Source organism: Bombina bombina, chromosome 7 (assembly GCF_027579735.1).
Source record: "Bombina bombina isolate aBomBom1 chromosome 7, aBomBom1.pri, whole genome shotgun sequence".
Classification (NCBI taxonomy): Eukaryota; Metazoa; Chordata; class Amphibia; order Anura; family Bombinatoridae; genus Bombina; species Bombina bombina.
Window position 1 is genome coordinate 206,563,501 of NC_069505.1, and position 21,829 is coordinate 206,585,329.

General features: G+C 40.6%; 1 protein-coding gene across 3 annotated transcripts in view; it reads left to right on the forward strand.

Moving 5' to 3' along the window:
• CTTN (cortactin) overlaps positions 1–21,829 on the forward strand; it is a 213,570-nt gene that overhangs the window by 106,122 nt on the left and 85,619 nt on the right. For all 3 annotated transcript variants that reach the window (XM_053720583.1, XM_053720586.1, XM_053720584.1), the window contains 2 exons: positions 3,342–3,397; positions 3,585–3,654. In XM_053720583.1, the coding sequence (XP_053576558.1) occupies positions 3,342–3,397; positions 3,585–3,654 (126 nt within the window). The remainder of the gene's footprint in view (positions 1–3,341; positions 3,398–3,584; positions 3,655–21,829) is intronic.

The following is a 21,829-nucleotide window of genomic DNA, read 5'->3' on the forward strand; positions in this document are numbered from 1 at the left end:
ATACCCCTTTTGATGAGATCCAGGACAGGATTAAGGCTCTCAAGTTAGCCCCTTCATTACAGATGCTTCCTTACAGGTTATTAAACTAGGAGCAAGTCCTGGTCTGCGGATGTTTCATCTAAATGTAAGCTCATGGCTATTCCTTACAAGGGTAAGACCTTGTTTGGACCTGGTTTGGCGGAAATGATCTCAGATATCAATGGAGAGAGAAAGGGTTCTTCTTCAAGATAAAAAGAATAAGCAGAGGGAATGTCTGAGTAATTTTCGTTTCTTTTGTAACTTTAAACCAAGCAAGATCAAGCCAAGCCTTCCTGGAAGCCCAACCAGTCCTGGAATAAGGGAAAGCAATCTAAAAAGCCTTCAGCTGATTCCAAGTCAGCATGAAGGGTTGGCCCCCGATCCGGGAGCAGATCTTGTAGGGGCAGACTCTCTCTTTTTTCCCAGGCTTGGATAAGAGATGTACTGGATCCCTGGGCGGTGGACTTTGGTTCCCAGGGATACAAAATAGACTTCAAATCCTTTCCTCCCTGAGGCAGGTTTCTCCTCTCCAGATTATCTGTAGACCAGATAATGAGAGGCGTTCTTACATTGTGTCAAGGACCTTGCTGCCCTGGGAGTAATAGTTCCAGTTCCCTTTCAGGAAAGGGGTCTGGGATTTTTTTCGAATCTGTTCGTAGTTCCCAAAAAGGAGGGAACTTTTCGATCAATCCTAGATCTAAAATGTTTAAACAAGTTTCTCAGAGTGCCATCCTTCAAGATGGAGACTATACGCTCCATTCTTCCCTTGGTACAAGAGGTTCAGTTCATGACAACCATAGACCTTAAGGATGCATACCTTCATGTTCCCATTCACAGGGACTATCACAAGTTTCTGAGATTCGCCTTTTTGGACAATCATTTCCAGTTCATGGCCTTGCCACATCTCCCAGAATTTTTTCCAAAGGTTCTGGGGGCTCTTTTAGCTGTACTTCGATCTCGGGGCATTGTAGTGACCCCTTATCTGGTCGACATTCTGGTTCAGGCGCCATCTTTTCAACAAGCAGAATCTCATACAGAGATCTTGTTGTCTTTCCTTCGATCTCACGGATGGAAGATGAATCAGGAAAAATGTTCTCTGGTTCCAGCTACAAGGGTCGTATTTTTGGGGACCATAATAGACTCCCTGTTAATGAAGATTTTTCTGACGGAGATCAGAAAAAAGATTTTCGACTCTTGTTTTGCCTTTCGGTCCTCTCCACGGCCGTCAGTGGCTCAATGTATGGAGGTAATCGATCTGATGGTGGCTTCCATGGACATCATTCCGTTTGCTCGGTTCCATCTCAGACCTCTGCAGTTATGCATGCTTAGACAATGGAACAGGGACTATACGGACCTGTCTCTGCTTGTAGATCTAGATCAGGCGTCAATGGACTCTCTTCCGTGGTGGCTTTCTCAGGATCATCTCTCCCAGGGTACTTGCTTTCCGCAGACCCTCCTGGATGATTGTGACCAGCCTTCTAGGTTGGGGAGGAGTATGGGGCTCGTTGAAGGCTCAGGTCTTATGGACCCAGGAGGAGTCAGTCCTGCCCATAAACATCTTGGAGCTGAGAGCAATCTTAAAATGCTCTTCTGGCCTGGCCTCAGTTAGCCTTAGCCCGGTTTATCAGATTCCAGTCGGACAACATAACCTTGGTGGCCTACACCAGGTTATGTCGACCACCAGGGGGGAACTCGGAGTTCCTTGTCCATGACAGAGGTGGCCCGAATTATTCAGTGGGCGGAGACCCTCAACTGCTTTCTTTCTGCGATCTACATCCCAAGAGTGGACTATTGGGAAGCAGATTTTCTGAGCAGACAGACTTTTCATCCCGGAGAGTGGGAACTTCATTCAGATGTGTTTTCCAGCTTGACCCTCAAGTGGGGGCAGCTGGAGTTGGATCTCATAGCTTCTCGTCGGAATGCCAAACGTCCGAGATTAGGCTCGAGGTCGAGATCCGCAGGCACTTCTGATCAATGCTCTGGCAGTTCCTTGGAACTTCAGTCTAGCATACCTGTTTGTGCAATCGTTTTGTCAGGTCTTGGTTAGAATTCAACCTGTATTTAAACCTGTTACTTCTCCATGGAGTCTTAACCTTGTTCTTAAAGTTTTACAACAGGCGTTTGAGCCTACACATTCTTTAGATATTAAGATGTTATCTTGGAAAGTTTTTTGTTTCTTGTTGCTATTTCCTCTGCTCGGAGAGTTTCTGAACTCTCTGCTTTACATTGTGATTCCCCTTATCTTATATTTCACTCTGATAAGGTGGTTCTGCGTACTAAGTTTGGTTTCCTGCCCAAGGTTGTTTTAGTCAAGAATATTAATCAGGAAATCATTGTACCTTCTTTGTATCCTATTCCTTCTCACAAATAACGCTTGTTACATAATCTGGATGTTGTGCGAGCGCTAAAACCTTTATTTGCAGGCAACTAAGGACTTTCGTCAGTCTTCTGCATTTTTTGTTTGCTTTTCTGGGAAACGCAAGGATCAGAAATCTACGGCTACTTCACTTTCCCTTTGGCTGAAGAGCCTTATTCGCTGCTGGACAGCAACCTCCTGGGAAAATCACAGCTCATTCCACAAGGACTGTTTCTTCTTCCTGGGCCTTCAAAAATGAATCTTCTGTGGAACAGATTTGCAAGGCTGCAACTTGGTCATCTTTGCACACTTTTTCCAAATTCTATAAATTCGATACTGAGGCTTCTTTTGGGAGAGGTTCTTCAAGCAGTAGTGCCTTCTGTTTAGGTTCCTGTCTTGTCCCTGCCTTATCATCTGTGTCCTCTGGCTTGGGTATTGGTTCCCAACAGTAATTGATGATGATCTGTGGACTCACTGTGTCATTAGAAAGAAAACTAAATTTATGCTTACCTCATAAATTTCTTTATTTCTTGACACAAAGAGTCTACGGCCCGCCCTGTATTCAGACAGTTTCTTTTTATATAAACCTCAGGCACCTCTGCACCTTGTGTTACTTCCTTTCTCTCCTTTCCCTTTGGTCGAATGACTGGGGGATTGTGGGTAGGGGAGAGAGATTTAACAGCTTTGCTGTGGTGCTCTTTACCTCCTCCTGCTGGCCAGGAGTGATATTCCCAACAGTAATTGATGATGATCCGTGGACTCACCGTGTTAAGAAAGAAAGAAATTTATCAGGTAAGCATAAATTTAGTTTTTTCTTTCCCAAGTGGACAAGTTAGAAATATTTAGTGTATTTTATTTGAGTATGAAGAATATTTGTCCGTAAGTAAAAATAAATCAATTTAAAAAGAAAAAGGAAAGCACCTGCTTATTAGAAAGTGTATCATAGTCTCATCGTATCTCTTTTTAGATCACTCTAAGGGATTTGGTGGAAAGTATGGTGTGCAGAAAGATCGCATGGACAAGGTAACAGAACAACTTGCATTATTTATACATGAAATGTCTTATCAGATCTGTATAATGTCTCAGTGCTGGGAAGTATGAGTAGGGAAATCAGAGGTGTCAGAGAGAGACAAGGCAGAGACTGTTTAATGTTCCCGATCCAAGTAACAGATATTTCATTTTGTCCTTTTTCCCCTCTACCCCACCCCAGACAGCAGCATCTTTTGAAGATGTAGAAAAGGTTGCTCCTGCGTATCAGCGCACCCGGCCAGTGGAAGTTGGTATGTTAATGAAAAACTCTAGGATACTTGGTAAAGTAAAAAATAGATTATCATTTAACTGTTTGAGTTAGTTATAATTTGACTTCTTGCTTTTTTAGTAGACTTAATCACAGTATCAGTTAATTGATAAAACATAATTTATGTAAGAACTTACCTGATAAATTAATTTCATGGTGGCAAGAGTCCACGAGTTTGTTACTGATGGGATATACATTCCTAAAAAACAGTGAAAACAATGTTAAATATAATTCCTAGGTAGATGGAAATACTGCACACCTAAAACTAACGTTCTTTCCCAAAAACAGTCAATGAGCAAATAAAACAAAAATCTATAGATGGGGCAAAATTGATGCTGATTCCCAGTATAATTAAGGTGTGTATACACCTAGTAAATATTGTGTGATTACCAAATAAGTAAACCAATAATTCTATCGCAAATGCATAAAAGTGAATTGAGATTGTACACCAATACGATGTGGGTATATGGTTATAGTAATACACAGAACTTGGGTAAAAGCATAAAATACGTTCTATATTTATTTAATACAAAGTGCGAGTATAATTCATAAAATAGCTAATAACACTATATGACACTGGTGTCAATAATAAATGAGTACTAGGTACTGGCTAAATTATCAGAACAAGTATAAAATCAATTGTAAATACGTAAAAGCTTAAAACTAATCAGTGCTCTGACCGATAAAAGGTGGATATGATGAAACAACTGGAAGACCAGCTCTACTTCTGTCCCTTGACGCTGAAAAAGTGTTAGACAGGGTGGACTGGAATTTCATGTTTCATGTGTTGAATGCTATGGGATTTAACACTTAGAATGATATATTCCCAGCCGATGGCGGTGGTGGGAGCGGCAGAATACCTGTCGAGACACACAGATGTTTTAAATGGGACCCATCGGGGTGTCCGCTCTCGCCGTTGCTGTTTGAGATTTGTATAGAACCACTGGCAGCTTTTATTAGGCAGTCAAGGAATGTATCAGGCATCCAATTAACACAGTCAGAACACAAGTTAACGCTGTTTGCAGACAATGTATTGCTTACACTGACCAAGCTCCTGATTTCTCTACCTAATCTATATGACATTCTTAGGGAGTTTTCAGAGATATCTGGGTACAAAATTAATTTGGACAAGTGCGAAGCCCTCCCAATATGCCTTCCACCCCATACCAAGAAGATTATAGAAACAAATTTTAAATATGCATGGGTGAAAAGCTATATAATGTAACTAGGGATTAAACAAAATAACAAATTTTCGGACCTATATAAGTTAAATTACATCCCTATCTATAAAAATATTAGGAATGATTTAGCCAAATGGAGAAAGAACAAGTTTTTATGGTACGGGAGGCTAACAACTATTACAATGAATGTTTTGCCCAGACTGTTGTACCTCTTTCGGGCATTGCCGATAGGGATTCCCAAGTCAGAACTAGAGGCTATGCAAGGAGAGCTGATAAACTTTTTTAGATGGGATAGAAGGGCAAGAATAGCCTCGCAAATATTGAAGCAGCATAGGCAGATTGGTGGAGTGGGGGTTCCAAACCTGTTGGAGTATTACCAGGCTTCCAGGTTAGCTCAGGCTACCATTTTGGGGAAAAATCTAGATGGTATCATTTGGCCAAAGATAGAGGCAGAATTAGCGGGCTGTGACAGTCCTGCTGATATGCTATGGGACCAGAAAGTGCTCACAAAGTCATCACAATACAGATCTCCAGACTCGTTGGAGATGGTTCGTCTGTGGAGTAGGATAACCCAAAAACTGAAGTTGTGCACGCCTCAATCATTACTTTTCCCTGTTAAGCTCTTGTTACCCCAGGATCTTAGAAAGATAGTTGGGGAAATGGGAAAATAAGGGTTTGTATAGGGTAGCAGACTTTTTGAACTCGACACGGTTACTCACTTTCACTCAGGTCCAGGATAAAATTCAACCATATAAATTGCACTGGTTTTTATATTTACAGATTTCATCAGCTATGTGTATATATACGGTAAACAGGCCTGTCCAGCCACTTACAACACTGGAAAGACTATGTGGGTCCTCACATAGGGGAAAGCGGGTAATCTCTCAAATATATCTGTTGATACAGGAAGCAAAATATGGGTCCAAGTGTCCTCTAGTGCAGTGGTTCTCAACCAAAGTGACCTCAAGGCCCGGTAAATTTTAGCTAGACATGTCCGGGGCCCAGTAGTTTATTTATATATATATTTATATATACATATATCTATCTATCTCTATATATATATATTTATATATATATAGTGAGCAGCAGGGGCGGGCTGATCATCCAGGCAAATAGGACCTGGGCCGAGGGACCAGCAAGTAGGGGGGGGCCCACAAATGGTATCTCCACGGATCTTGGTGCATTCCTTAAGCTGGAGTTTTCAGTTGCCCTATCAGTAACTATGCAAATAAGTGTGGGTTTAGACCCTGGCAGGGGTCTGTCGCTGTGAGGGCCATGGAGTGTGGGGTCTGGCCCTGGAGGTTGGGTGCCCTTTCTCTGGCCCTTAATGTTGGGGGTCCTGGCTCTATAGGATGAGAGGCATGTTGGGGGCAGGGCAGGAAGGCCACCATGTACATTTGCATACAATTTAATACATTTTGGTCAGTGTGAGACAGTGTTACTGGGGCCTTGATTGGTCTCAGTCTGCACCTGGTGTGCAGTGGGGGTATGACAGGTCAGGGCCCACCAGCAGGGCTATCACGGCCCGGTACTGGGCCACGGCCCGGCTGTTGAGAAACCAGGCTCTAGTGGAGAAATGGGAAAGAGATTTGGGAAAGGTATTAGAAAGAAGGGAGTGGAATGAAATGTTTCTAAACTCTAGTAAAGGATTATTAAGTGCAGACATGAGGGGAAATTGTTTTTAAGTATCCTTTAGATCAGTGTTTTTCAACCAGTGTCCCGTGGCACACTAGTGTGCCGTGAGAGATCCTCAGGTGTGCCGCGGCAGACTGACAACAGTGCGAGGTGTCCCTCTTTCAAATTTTGAAATATTGGGAGGTATATGACAGGCTCATCAGGCATCATTTACAACCATGACATTGACATTCATTCACAGACAATCGTTACAATTGTTTGTGAATGAATGTCAATATGTCATATATATATATATATGTATATATATGTATATGTATATGCTGTATTAGGCTACAAGATATGAGCTTGTAAAATTTTGGGATGGTGGTGTGCCACAGGATTTTTTAATGTAAAAAAGTGTGCCACGGCAAAAAAAAGGTTGCAAATCACTGCTTTAGATGGTACCTTACACCTGAGAGGACAGCACTTTGTAACCCAACATACCATGGAAATTGCTATAGGGGTTGTGAGGAGAGAGGGACATATAGACATATGTGGTGGGACTGTTTAAAATCAAAATTTCTTTCATTTAATTAGCAAGAGTCTATGAGCTAGTGACGTATGGGATATACATTCCTATCAGGAGGGGCAAAGTTTCCCAAACCTTAAAATGCCTATAAATACACCCCTCACCACACCCACAATTCAGTTTTACAAACTTTGCCTTCCGTGGAGGTGGTGAAGTAAGTTTGTGCTTAAGATTCTTCGTTGATATGCGCTTCGCAACAGGTTGAAGCCCGATTTTCCTCTCAGAGTGCAGCGAATGTCAGAGAGATGTGAAGAGAGTATTGCCTATTTGAATACAATGGTCTACCTCTAGGGGATCTATTTCATAGCTTCTCTGTTATCGGTCGTAGAGATTTCTTCTCCTACCTCCCTTTTCAGATCGACGATATACTCTTATATACCATTACCTCTACTGATTCTCGTTTCAGTACTGGTTTGGCTATCTGCTATATGTAGAGGAGTGTCCTGGGGTAAGTAAGTCTTATTTTTTGTGACACTCTACGCTATGGTTGGGCACTTTATAAGTTCTAAATATATGTCTTTAAACTTATATTTGCCATGATTCAGGATAATCAGTATTCCTTTATAATTCAGACTGTCAGTTTCATTATTTGGGATAATGCATTTTAATTCATTTATTTATCATTACCTTGAAAATTTTCAATTGACCATTTTCCCTGCGTGCTGTTAGGCTCGCGGGGGCAGAAAATGTTTCTTTTTATTGCGTCATTCTTGGCGCTGACTTTTTTGGCGCAAAAAAATTGTCATTTCCGGCGCCGTAGTTGAGGCATGTGTATTCAGACATTTTTTTTCCCGCCAAAAAATGTGGGCGTCTGTTTCGGCGTCAGAGGATGTGGCGTCATACTTGGCGCCAATAATGTTGGCGTCATATTTGGCGCCAAAAAATGTGGGCGTATTTTTTGTTCCATTTTTTCCTCACATTATTTAAACCTCTTTTTTTTTTATTGCTTCTGGTTTTTAGAAGCTTATTATTTTGCATTCTTTTCCCATTCCTGAAACTGTCATTTAAGAAATTTGATAATTTTGCTTTAAATATTGTTTTTTTCTATTACATATTGCAAGATTTCACTATTCCTGTTTCAAAAACGTTCTAAGGGATTCCTGTTGACTGAGTTCAGTCCTACCAAAGCTAAGTTCATTTATTTTAAATGTTATGAATGTTTGTTTTTCTTTAGCTATGGTTTTTAATAAGTTATCATGATAAACTTTTACATGCAGAATCAGTTAGTATTTATGCTTTATATATTTGCTATTCTTTTTACATCTTATGTATAAGAATTATTTAGAAGATTTATAAGAATATTTTTCTGATTCTATTTTAAAGGCTTTGTCTGACATCGTGCCTTCTAATAAAATTTTTAGGTCTTTTTCAAACTTCTTTTTAATTATTGAAGTTTCAAATGACCAACAACATAATGATTTATCCTTCTCTGATGATGTTTTTTCTCATTCAGATATTGACACTAACAAATCTACTTTTTTATTTTTTTATCAAAGTACATTTGTTCTTTGTTGAAAGGGTGTTGATTTTTTTTGGATATTAAGGTAATTAGTTATTTTTCAAGACTAACTAACATTTTATTTCTGCTTATTTATTCTTCTGTATCTTCAGAGGTTTTTTTTTCAGTTCCTCATACTAGGGAATGGAATAGGCTGAGAATTTTCTTTTATTCCTTCTTCAAAGGTTTTAAACTATATTCTTTGCCGGCAGTTAAATTCAATTTTGAAGGTTCTCCAATTTAATGGGCCTATCTCTACTCCTGCTAACTATGCTATTGTTTCTATAGCAAAATAGTATTTATTTTCCTTTAGATGGTTGTATCTTATTTAAGGAAAATTATTTATTTCCAGGTACTTTTCTTGGACCTGTGATTTATTTGAATGATGTTGCAATTACTTCATTTTTTCTGTTTACTTTAAAATCAAGTATCAGATTATGATTTATTTTAGCATTGTTAAGGACAAAATCTACTAGACTAGGTGCTGTTGCATTTGTCTTGTTGTTTTGCATTTGTTGATTATGCAAGTCCAGTGTGTTGACTGGTCCTTTAACTGGGCTATCATGCTAATAATTTCATTTGTGTCTTCATTTTATTGAATATTTTTGCAAATGAGGTTTTAGCTAGAAGAATTTAGTGATTTCTAAAAAAATCCATATTTCTTTTTTAATCAATTATTTGGTTTATAATTGGATTCAATTCTTAACTGTTACTCTGGGCTTCAAGATTGAGTTCCAAGACTAAAACTTTAAGCTTATATTAGTTTGGTTGTTCTTATTAAGGAACAAATTCCCAAGTAACATGTTTTTAATTGGAAATCTTTTAGTTCAAAATCAGCTCCCTAAAATTGCAATGTATGTGCCGTATTCCAGCTTGGCTGGTAAGGGGCAGGTTAAGATTTTTTTGAAATTTGTTGTTTTGCAAATTTCTTTGATTTTGGATACAGAATAAAGTTCAGAGTAAAACAGTCTGTGATAAGTCTTTTTCTTTCATGTAATTAGCAAGAGTCCATGAGCTAGTGACGTATGGGATATACATTCCTACCAGGAGGGGCAAAGTTTCCCAAACCTCAAAATGCCTATAAATACACCCCTCACCACACCCACAAATTAGTTTTACAAACTTTGCCTCCTATGGAGGTGGTGAAGTAAGTTTGTGCTAGATTCTACGTTGATATGCGCTCCGCAGCAGGTTGGAGCCCGGTTTTCCTCTCAGCGTGCAGTGAATGTCAGAGGGATGTGAGGAGAGTATTGCCTATTTGAATGCAATGATCTCCTTCTACGGGGTCTATTTCATAGGTTCTCTGTTATCGGTCGTAGAGATTCATCTCTTACCTCCCTTTTCAGATCGACGATATACTCTTATATATATATATATATATACCATTACCTCTGCTGATTTTCGTTTCAGTACTGGTTTGGCTTTCTACAACATGTAGATGAGTGTCCTGGGGTAAGTAAGTCTTATTTTCTGTGACACTCTAAGCTATGGTTGGGCACTTTTTTAATAAAGTTCTAAATATATGTATTCAAACATTTTATTTGCCTTGACTCAGGATGTTCAACATTCCTTATTTTCAGACAGTCAGTTTCATATTTGAGATAATGCATTTGAATCAATCATTTTTTCTTACCTTAAAAATTTGACTTTTTCCCTGTGGGCTGTTAGGCTCGCGGGGGCTGAAAATGCTTAATTTTATTGCGTCATTCTTGGCGCGGACTTTTTTGGCGCAAATTTTTTTTTCTGTTTCCGGCGTCATACGTGTCGCCGGAAGTTGCGTCATTTTTTGACGTTTTTTTGCGTCAAAGGTGTCGGCGTTCCGGATGTGGCGTCATTTTTGGCGCCAAATAATGTGGGCGTCTTATTTGGCGCTAAAAAAATATGGGCGTCACTTTTGTCTCCACATTATTTAAGTCTCATTATTTATTGCTTCTGGTTGCTAGAAGCTTGTTCACTGGCATTTTTTCCCATTCCTGAAACTGTCATTTAAGGAATTTGATCTATTTTGCTTTATATGTTGTTTTTTTCTATTACATATTGCAAGATGTCCCACGTTGCAACTGAGTCAGAAGATACAGGAAAATCGCTGCCTGGTGCTGGAGCTACCAAAGCTAAGTGTATCTGCTGTAAACTTTTGGTATCTGTTCCTCCAGCTGTTGTTTGTATTGAATGTCATGACAAACTTGTTAATGCAGATAAAATTTCCTTTAGTAAAGTTCCATTACCTGTTGCTGTTCCGTCAACATCTAATACTCAGAGTGTTCCTGATAACATAAGAGATTTTGTTTCTGAATCCATTAAGAAGGCTTTGTCTGTTATTCCTCCTTCTAGTAAACATAAAAAATCTTTTAAAACTTCTCATTGTTCAGATGAATTTTTAAATGAACATCATCATTCTGATAATGGTTCTTCTGGTTCAGAGGATTCTGTCTCAGAAAATGGAATTTATTTGTTCTTTACTTAAAGAAGAGGATTCTGGTCCTCTTGATACTAAATCTAAACGTTTAGATAAGGTTTTTAAATCTCCTGTAGTTATTCCAGAAGTTTTTCCTGTTCCTAGTGCTATTTCTGAAGTAATTTCCAGGGAATGGAATAATTTGGGTAATTCATTTACTCCTTCTAAACGTTTTAAGCAATTACATCCTGTGCCATCTGACAGATTAGAATTTTGAGACAAAATCCCTAAGGTTGATGGGGCTGTCTCTACTCTTGCTAAGCGTACTACGATTCCTACGGCAGATGGTACTTCCTTTAAGGATCCTTTAGATAGGAAAATTGAATCCTTTCTAAGAAAAGCCTATTTGTGTTCAGGTAATCTTCTTAGACCTGCTATATCTTTGGCGGATGTTGCTGCAGCTTCAACTTTTTGGTTGGAAGCTTTAGCGCAACAAGTAACAGATTATAATTCTCATAGCATTATTATTCTTCTTCAACATGCTAATAATTTTATTTGTGGTGCCATCTTTGATATCATTAGGGTTGATGTCAGGTATATGTCTCTAGCTATTTTAGCTAGAAGAGCTTTATGGCTTAAAACTTGGAATGCTGATATGTCTTCTAAGTCTACTCTGCTTTCCCTTTCTTTCCAGGGTAATAAATTATTTGGTTCTCAGTTGGATTCTATTATTTCAACTGTTACTGGAGGGAAAGGAACTTTTTTACCACAGGATAAAAAATCTAAAGGTAAATTCAGGTCTAATAATCGTTTTCGTTCCTTTCGTCACAACAAGGAACAGAAACCTGATCCTTCATCCTCAGGAGCGGTATCAGTTTGGAAACCATCTCCAGTTTGGAATAAATCCAAGCCTTCTAGAAAATCAAAGCCAGCTTCTAATTCCACATGAAGGTGCGGCCCTCATTCCAGCTCAGCTGGTAGGGGGCAGATTACGTTTTTTCAAAGAAATTTGGATCAGATCCGTTCACAATCGTTGGATTCAGAACATTGTTTCAGAAGGGTACAGAATTGGCTTCAAAATAAGACCTCCTGCAAAGAGATTTTTTCTTTCCCGTGTCCCAGTAAATCCAGCGAAGGCTCAAGCATTTCTGAAATGTGTTTCAGATCTAGAGTTGGCTGGAGTAATTATGCCAGTTCCAGTTCTGGAACGGGGGCTGGGGTTTTATTCAAATCTTTTCATTGTACCAAAGAAGGAGAATTCCTTCAGACCAGTTCTGGATCTAAAGATATTGAATCGTTATGTAAGGATACCAACATTCAAAATGGTAACTGTAAGGACTATCCTGCCTTTTGTTCAGCAAGGGCATTATATGTCTACAATAGATTTACAGGATGCATATCTGCATATTCCGATTCATCCAGATCACTTTCAGTTTCTGAGATTCTCTTTCCTAGACAAGCATTACCAGTTTGTGGCTCTACTGTTTGGTCTAGCAACAGCTCCAAGAATTTTTACAAAGGTTCTCGGTGCCCTTCTGTCTGTAATCAGAGAACAGAGTATTGTGGTATTTCCTTATTTGGACGATATCTTGGTACTTGCTCAGTCTTTACATTTAGCAGAATCTCATACGAATCGACTTGTGTTGTCTCTTCAAGATCATGGTTGGAGGATCAATTTACTAAAAAGTTCATTGATTCCTCAGACAAGGGTAACCTTTTTGGGTTGCCAGATACATTCAGTGTCCATGACTCTATCTTTGACAGACAAGAGACGTCTAAAATTGAAATCAGCTTGTCGAAACCTTCAGTCACAATCATTCCCTTCGGTAGCCTTATGCATGGAAATTCTAGGTCTTATGACTGCTGCATCGGACGCGATCCCCTTTGCTCGTTTTCACATGCGACCTCTTCAGCTCTGTATGCTGAACTAATGGTGCAGGGATTACACAAAGATATCTCAATTAATATCTTTAAAACCGATTGTACGACACTCTCTGACGTGGTGGACAGATCACCATCGTTTAATTCAGGGGGCTTCTTTTGTTCTTCCGACCTGGACTGTAATTTCAACAGATGCAAGTCTTACAGGTTGGGGAGCTGTGTGGGGGTCTCTGACGGCACAAGGGGTTTGGGAATCTCAGGAGGTGAGATTACCGATCAATATTTTGGAACTCCGTGCAATTTTCAGAGCTCTTCAGTCTTGGCCTCTTCTGAAGAGAGAATCGTTCATTTGTTTTCAGACAGACAATGTCACAACTGTAGCATACATCAATCATCAAGGAGGGACTCACAGTCCTCTAGCTATGAAAGAAGTATCTCGAATTCTGGTTTGGGCGGAATCCAGCTCCTGTCTAGTTTCTGCAGTTCATATCCCAGGTATAGACAATTGGGAAGCGGATTATCTCAGTCGCCAAACGTTGCATCCGGGCAAATGGTCTCTTCACCCAGAGGTATTTCTTCAGATTGTTCAAATGTGGGGGCTTTCAGAAATAGATCTGATGGCCTCTCATCTAAACAAGAAACTTCCCAGGTATCTGTCCAGATCCAGGGATCCTCAAGCGGAAGCAGTGGATGCATTGTCACTTCCTTGGAAGTATCATCCTGCCTATATCTTTCCGCCTTTAGTTCTTCTTCCAAGAGTGATCTCCAAAATTCTGAAGGAATGCTCGTTTGTTCTGCTGGTAGCTCCAGCATGGCCTCACAGGTTTTGGTATGCGGATCTTGTCCGGATGGCCTCTTGCCAACCGTGGACTCTTCCGTTAAGACCAGACCTTCTGTCGAAAGGTCCTTTTTTCCATCAGGATCTCAAATCCTTAAATTTAAAGGTATGGAGATTGAACGCTTGATTCTTAGTCAAAGAGGTTTCTCTGACTCTGTGATTAATACTATGTTACAGGCTCGTAAATCTGTATCTAGGGAGATATATTATAGAGTCTGGAAGACTTATATTTCTTGGTGTCTTTTTTAATCATTTTTCCTGGCATTCTTTTAGAATTCCAAGAATTTTACAGTTTCTTCAGGATGGTTTGGATAAAGGTTTGTCTGCAAGTTCCTTGAAAGGACAAATCTCTGCTCTTTCTGCTCTTTTTCACAGAAAGATTGCTAATCTTCCTGATATTCATTGTTTTGTACAAGCTTTGGTTCGTATAAAACCTGTCATTAAGTCTATTTCTCCTCCTTGGAGTTTGAATTTGGTTCTGGGGGTTCTTCAAGCTCCTCCGTTTGAACCTATGCATTCATTGGGTATTAAATTACTTTCTTGGAAAGTTTTGTTTCTTTTGGCCATCTCTTCTGCCAGAAGAGTTTCTGAAATATCTGCTCTTTCTTGTGAGTCTCATTTTTTGATTTTTCATCAGGATAAGGCGGTGTTGCGAACTTCTTTTGAATTTTTACCTAAGGTTGGGAATTCCAACAACATTAGTAGAGAGATTGTGGTTCCTTCATTATGTCCTAATCCTAAGAATTCTAAGGAGAAATCATTGCATTCTTTGGATGTGGTTAGAGCTTTGAAATATTATGTTGAAGCTACTAAGACTTTCCGAAAGACTTCTAGTCTATTTGTTATCTTTTCCGGTTCTAGGAAAGGTCAGAAGGCCTCTGCCATTTCTTTGGCATCCTGGTTGAAATCTTTAATTCATCATGCTTATGTTGAGTCGGGTAAAACTCCACCTCAAAGGATTACAGCTCATTCTACTAGGTCAGTTTCTACTTCCTGGGCGTTTAGGAATGAAGCTTCGGTTGATCAGATTTGCAAAGCAGCAACTTGGTCCTCTTTGCATACTTTTACTAAATTCTACCATTTTGATGTGTTTTCTTCTTCTGAAGCAGTTTTTGGTAGAAAAGTACTTCAGGCAGCTGTTTCAGTCTGAATCTTCTGCTTATGTTTTCATTTAAACTTTATTTTGGGTGTGGATTATTTTCAGCAGGAATTGGCTGTCTTTATTTTATCCCTCCCTCTCTAGTGACTCTTGCGTGGAAAGATCCACATCTTGGGTAGTCATTATCCCATACGTCACTAGCTCATGGACTCTTGCTAATTACATGAAAGAAAACATAATTTATGTAAGAACTTACCTGATAAATTCATTTCTTTCATATTAGCAAGAGTCCATGAGGCCCACCCCTTTTTTTGTGGTGGTTATGATTTTTTTGTATAATGCGCAATTATTCCAATTCCTTATTTTTTATGCTTTCGCACTTTTTTCTTTTCACCCCACTTCTTGGCTATTCGTTAAACTAATTTGTGGGTGTGGTGAGGGGTGTATTTATAGGCATTTTGAGGTTTGGGAAACTTTGCCCCTCCTGGTAGGAATGTATATCCCATACGTCACTAGCTCATGGACTCTTGCTAATATGAAAGAAATTAATTTATCAGGTAAGTTCTTACATAAATTATGTTTTTCTCTATGATATTCCAGCTATTCCAGTAAGGCTAACACTTTCGTTAAGTGTGTTTCGGTCCTATATATTTTGGGATAATGTTGAAGCGCGGATGATCACCCATTGGGGCTCAAGTGCGGCTCAGACCTGGAATCTTCTGGGGTATTTCTTCCAGTTCCATTTTTAGGAACTGGGTTTTGGGGTTTTATTCAAAACTGTTCATTTGTTCCAAAGATAGAAAATCTTTTTGTTATATAAATGTATCATCTTTTAGATTGGTATTTATATGGTCTATTCTGCCTTTTCTCTTGTTAAGTGTATTCAGTCCATGGGTCATCCATTACTTATGGGATATATTCCCCTTCCCAACAGGAAGTTGCAAGAGGATCACCCAAGCAGAGCTGCTATATAGCTCCTCCCCTCACATGTCATATCCAGTCATTCTCTTGCAACCCTCAACATAGATGGAGGTCGTGAGAGGAGTGTGGGGTTTTATACTTAATTATTTCTTCAATCAAAAGTTTGTTATTTTTAAATGGCACCGGAGTGTGCTGTTTTTTTCTCAGGCAGTATTTGGAAGAAGAATCTGCCTGCGTTTTCTATGATCTTAGCAGAAGTAACTAAGATCCACTGGCTGTTCTCGCACATTCTGAGGAGTAGGGTAACTTCAGAAAGGGAATAGCGTGCGGGGTCTCCTGCAAATAAGGTATGTGCAGTAAAATATTTTTCTAAGGAATGGAATTGACTAAGAAAATACTGCTGATACCGAAGTAATGTAAGTAAAGCCTTAAATGCAGTGAAAGCGACTGGTATCAGGCTGATTAATGTATGTGCAGTAAAGTAATTTTCTAAGGAATGGAATTTGACTAAGAAAATGCTGCTAATACTGAAGTAATGTAATGAGCCTTAAATGCAGTAGAAGCGACTGGTATCAGGCTTATCAATAGAAAAACATACTCTTTAAAAAAAAGGATGTTTAAAACGTTTGCTGGCATGTTTAATCGTTTTTGTGAGGTACATTGGTGATAAAACTTATTGGGGCATGAATTTTCCACATGGCTGACTTATATTTCTGCATAGAAACAGTTAACTGAGGCTCCCCACTATTGTAATAATGAGTGGGAGGGGCCTATTTTAGCGCTTTTTTGCGCAGTAAAAATTCAGTCACAGTCTTCCTGCTTCTTCCTGCATGACCCAGGACGTCTCTAGAGAGCTCAAGGGATTTCAAAAGTCATTTTGAGGGAGGTAATCGGTCACAGCAGACCTGTGACAGTGTGTTTGACTGTGTTAAAAAACGTTTTTTGCTTTATTGATTATCCGTTTTGGGTATTAAGGGGTTAATCATCCATTTGCTAGTGGGTGCAATGCTCTGCTAATTTAATACATTTACTGTGAAAATTTGGTTGCTTTAACTGATTTGGTTCATTGTTATTTCAACTGTGACAGTTTTTTGTGCTTCTTAAAGGCGCAATAGCGTTTTCTATATTGCTTGTAAATTTATTTTAAAGTGTTTTCCAAGCTTGCTAGTCTCATTGCTAGTCTGTTTAAACATGTCTGACACAGATGAATCTGTTTGTTCACTATGTTTGAAGGCCAGTGTGGAGCCCCATAGAAATATGTGTACTAAATGTATTGATTTCACTTTAAATAATAAAGGTCAGTCTTTATCTGTAAAGGAATTATCACCAGACAACTATGCCGACTAACTCTCCTCACGTGTCAGTACCCTCGCCTCCCGCTCAGGAGGCGCGTGATATTGTGGCGCCAAGTACATCAGAGACGCCCATACAAATCACTTTACAAGACATGGCTACTATTATGAATAATATCCTGACAGAAGTATTATCTAAATTGCCAGAATTAAGAGGCAAGCGCGATAGCTCTGGGATAAGGACAGAGTGCGCTGGTGCTGTGAAAGCCATGTCCGATACTGCGTCACAGTTTGCAGAACATGAAGACGGAGAGCTTCATTCTGTGGGTGACGGATCTGATCCAGGGAAACCGGATTCAGAGATCTCTAATTTTAAATTTAAGCTTGAGAACCTCCGTGTATTGCTAGGGGAGGTTTTAGCGACTCTGAATGACAAATTATGTAGGCTGGATAGATACTATGCGGTGCAGGTGTGTACTGACGTTTTTCCTATACCTAAAAGGCTTACAGAAATTATTAGCAAGGAGTGGGATAGACCTGGTGTGCCCTTTTCCCCACCTCCTATATTTAGAAAGATGTTTCCAATAGACGCCACCACACGGGACTTATGGCAGACGGTCCCTAAGGTGGAGGGAGCAGTTTCTACTTTAGCTAAGCGTACCACTATCCCGGTGGAGGATAGTTGTGCTTTTTCGGATCCAATGGATAAAAAATTAGAAGGTTACCTTAAGAAAATGTTTGTTCAACAAGGTTTTATCGTACAGCCCCTTGCATGCATTGCGCCTGTCACTGCTGCTGCGGCATTCTGGTTTGAGTCTCTAGAAGAGAGAGAGCGAGCTTAAAGCACGTAAGCTAGCTAATGCATTTGTTTCTGATGCCATTGTACATTTAACTAAACTAACGGCTAAGAACTCCGGATTCGCCATCCAGGTGCGCAGAGCGCTATGGCTTAAATCCTGGTCAGCTGACGTGACTTCTAAATTGCTTAATATTCCTTTCAAGGGGCAGACCTTATTCGGGCCCGGCTTGAAAGAAATTATCGCTGACATTACTGGAGGTAAGGGTCATACTCTTCCTCAGGACAGGACCAAATCAAAGGCCAAACAGTCTAATTTTCGTGCCTTTCGAAACTTCAAGGCAGGAGCAGCATCAACTTCCTCCGCTCCAAAACAGGAAGGAACTGTTGCTCGTTACAGACAGGCCTGGAAAACTAACCAGTCCTGGAACAAGGACAAGCAGGCCAGAAAACCTACTACTGCCCCTAAGACAGCATGAAGAGAGGGCCCCCTATCTGTAAACGGATCTAGTGGGGGGCAGACTTTCTCTCTTCGCCCAGGCGTGGGCAAGAGATGTCCAGGATCCCTGGGCGTTGGAGATCATATCTCAGGGATATCTTCTGGACTTCAAAGCTTCTCCTCCACAAGGGAGATTTCATCTTTCAAGGTTATCAGCAAACCAAATAAAGAAAGAGGCATTTCTACGCTGTGTACAAGACCTCCTAGTAATGGGGGTGATCCACCCAGTTCCGCGGACGGAACAAGGGCAAGGATTTTACTCAAATCTGTTTGTGGTTCCCAAGAAAGAGGGAACCTTCAGACCAATCTTGGATTTAAAGATCTTAAACAAATTCCTAAGAATTCCATCATTCAAAATGGAAACTATTCGAACCATCCTACCCATGATCCAAGAGGGTCAGTATATGACCACAGTGGACTTAAAGGATGCCTACCTTCACATACCGATTCACAAAGATCATTATCGGTACCTAAGATTTGCCTTTCTAGACAGGCATTACCAGTTTGTAGCTCTTCCCTTCGGGTTAGCTACGGCCCCGAGAATTTTTACAAAGGTTCTGGCCTCACTTCTGGCGGTGCTAAGACCGCGAGGCATAGCGGTGGCTCCGTATCTAGACGACATTCTGATACAAGCGTCAAGTTTTCAAATTGCCAAGTCTCATACAGAGATAGTTCTGGCATTTCTGAGGTCGCATGGGTGGAAGGTGAACGTGGAAAAGAGTTCTCTATTACCACTCACAAGAGTCTCCTTCCTAGGGACTCTTATAGATTCTGTAGAGATGAAAATTTACCTGACGGAGTCCAGGTTATCAAAACGTCTAAATGCTTGCCGTGTCCTTCATTCCATTCCACGCCCGTCAGTAGCTCAGTGCATGGAAGTAATCGGCTTAATGGTAGCGGCAATGGACATAGTACCATTTGCGCGCCTGCATCTCAGACCGCTGCAATTATGCATGCTAAGTCAGTGGAATGGGGATTACTCAGATTTGTCCCCTCTACTAAATCTGGATCAAGAGACCAGAGATTCTCTTCTCTGGTGGCTTTCTCGGGTCCATCTGTCCAAGGGTATGACCTTTCGCAGGCCAGATTGGACGATTGTAACAACAGATGCCAGCCTTCTAGGTTGGGGCGCAGTCTGGAACTCCCTGAAGGCTCAGGGATCGTGGACTCAGGAGGAGAGACTCCTCCCAATAAATATTCTGGAGTTAAGAGCAATATTCAATGCTCTTCTAGCTTGGCCTCAAGTTCATCAGATTTCAGTCGGACAACATCACGACTGTGGCTTACATCAACCATCAAGGGGGAACCAGGAGTTCCCTAGCGATGTTAGAAGTTTCAAAGATAATTCGCTGGGCAGAGTCTCATTCTTGCCACCTGTCAGCGATCTACATCCCAGGCGTGGAGAACTGGGAGGCGGACTTTCTAAGTCGCCAGACTTTTCATCCAGGGGAGTGGGAACTTCATCCGGAGGTGTTCGTTCAGCTGGTTCATCGTTGGGGCAAACCAGAACTGGATCTCATGGCGTCTCGCCAGAACACCAAGCTTCCTCGTTACGGATCCAGGTCCAGGGACCCGGGAGCGGGGCTGATAGATGCTCTAGCAGCCCCTTGGGTTCTCAACATGGCTTATGTGTTTCCACCGTTTCCGCTGCTGCCTCGACTGGTTGCCAAGATCAAACAGGAGAGAGCATCGGTGATTCTGATAGCGCCTGCGTGGCCACGCAGGACCTGGTATGCAGACCTAGTGGACATGTCGTCCTGTCCACCATGGTCTCTGCCTCTGAGGCAGGACCTTCTAATTCAAGGTCCTTTCAACCATCCAAATCTAATTTCTCTGAGGCTGACTGCATGGAGATTGAACGCTTGATCCTATCAAAGCGTGGCTTCTCGGAGTCAGTTATTGATACCTTAATACAGGCACGGAAGCCTGTTACCAGAAAAATTTACCATAAGATATGGCGTAAATATTTATATTGGTGCGAATCCAAGAGTTACTCATGGAGTAAGGTTAGGATTCCTAGGATATTATCCTTTCTACAAGAGGTTTTAGAAAAGGGCTTATCTGCTAGTTCGTTAAAGGGACAGATTTCTGCTCTGTCTATTCTTTTACACAAACGTCTGGCAGAAGTTCCAGACGTCCAGGCTTTTTGTCAGGCTTTGGCTAGGATTAAGCCCGTGTTTAAGACTGTTGCTCCGCCGTGGAGCTTAAACTTGGTTCTTAAAGTTCTTCAAGGGGTTCCGTTTGAACCCCTTCATTCCATTGATATTAAGCTTTTATCTTTGAAAGTTCTGTTTTTGATGGCTATTTCTTCGTCTCGAAGAGTCTCTGAGTTATCTGCCTTACATTGTGATTCTCCTTATCTGATTTTCCATTCAGACAAGGTAGTTCTGCCTACTAAACCTGGGTTTTTACCTAAGGTAGTTTCTAGCAGGAATATCAATCAGGAGATTGTTGTTCCATCATTATGTCCTAATCCTTCTTCAAAGAAGGAACGACTTTTGCATAATCTGGACGTAGTCCGTGCCCTGAAGTTCTATTTACAACAGGCCACTAAAGATTTTCGTCAAACTTCTTCCCTGTTTGTCGTTTACTCTGGACAGAGGAGAGGTCAAAAAGCTTCGGCAACCTCTCTCTCCTTTTGGCTTCGTAGCATAATACGTTTAGCCTATGAGACTGCTGGACAGCAGCCCCCTGAAAGAATTACAGCTCATTCCACTAGAGCTGTGGCTTCCACCTGGGCCTTTAAGAATGAAGCCTCTGTTGAACAGATTTGCAAGGCTGCGACTTGGTCTTCGCTTCACACCTTTTCAAAATTTTACAAATTTGACACTTTTGCTTCTTCGGAGGCTGGTTTTGGGAGAAAGGTTCTACAGGCAGTGGTTCCTTCCGTTTAAAGTTCCTGCCTTGTCCCTCCCATCATCCGTGTACTTTAGCTTTGGTATTGGTATCCCATAAGTAATGGATGACCCGTGGACTGAATACACTTAACAAGAGAAAACATAATTTATGCTTACCTGATAAATTTATTTCTCTTGTAGTGTATTCAGTCCACGGCCCGCCATTTGTTATTTTTAGAACTCTGTGCTTTCTCAGATTTCTTCAGTTAGTTTCTTTTGAAGAAGAGACGTTTAGTGTTTTTCAGACAATGTCACAACTGTGGTGTATGTCAATCATCAGGGTGGGACTATCAGTCCTTAGGCTGGGACAGAAGTATCTCGGATATTTGCTTGGGCTAAATCCAGCTCCTATCTAAATTCTGTGTTTTTTTTTCCCCAGATATAGACATTTGGGAAGCGGATTATCTCTGTTATTCAAGCTTTACTTCCGGGAGAATGGTCTCTCTTACCCAGATATGTTTTTCGTTTTTCAGATGTAAGGGTTTCCAGAATTAGATCTGTTGGCATCTCATCTGAATAAGAACTTCCCAGGGGCCTATTCAGGTCCGGGGATCTTCAGGCGGAAGTAGTGTATGCATTGATATTTCCAAAAGTAATTTCCAAAATTCTAATGAAGTGTTTTTTTTTTTACTGCTGGTGTCTCCAGCATGGCCTCTCA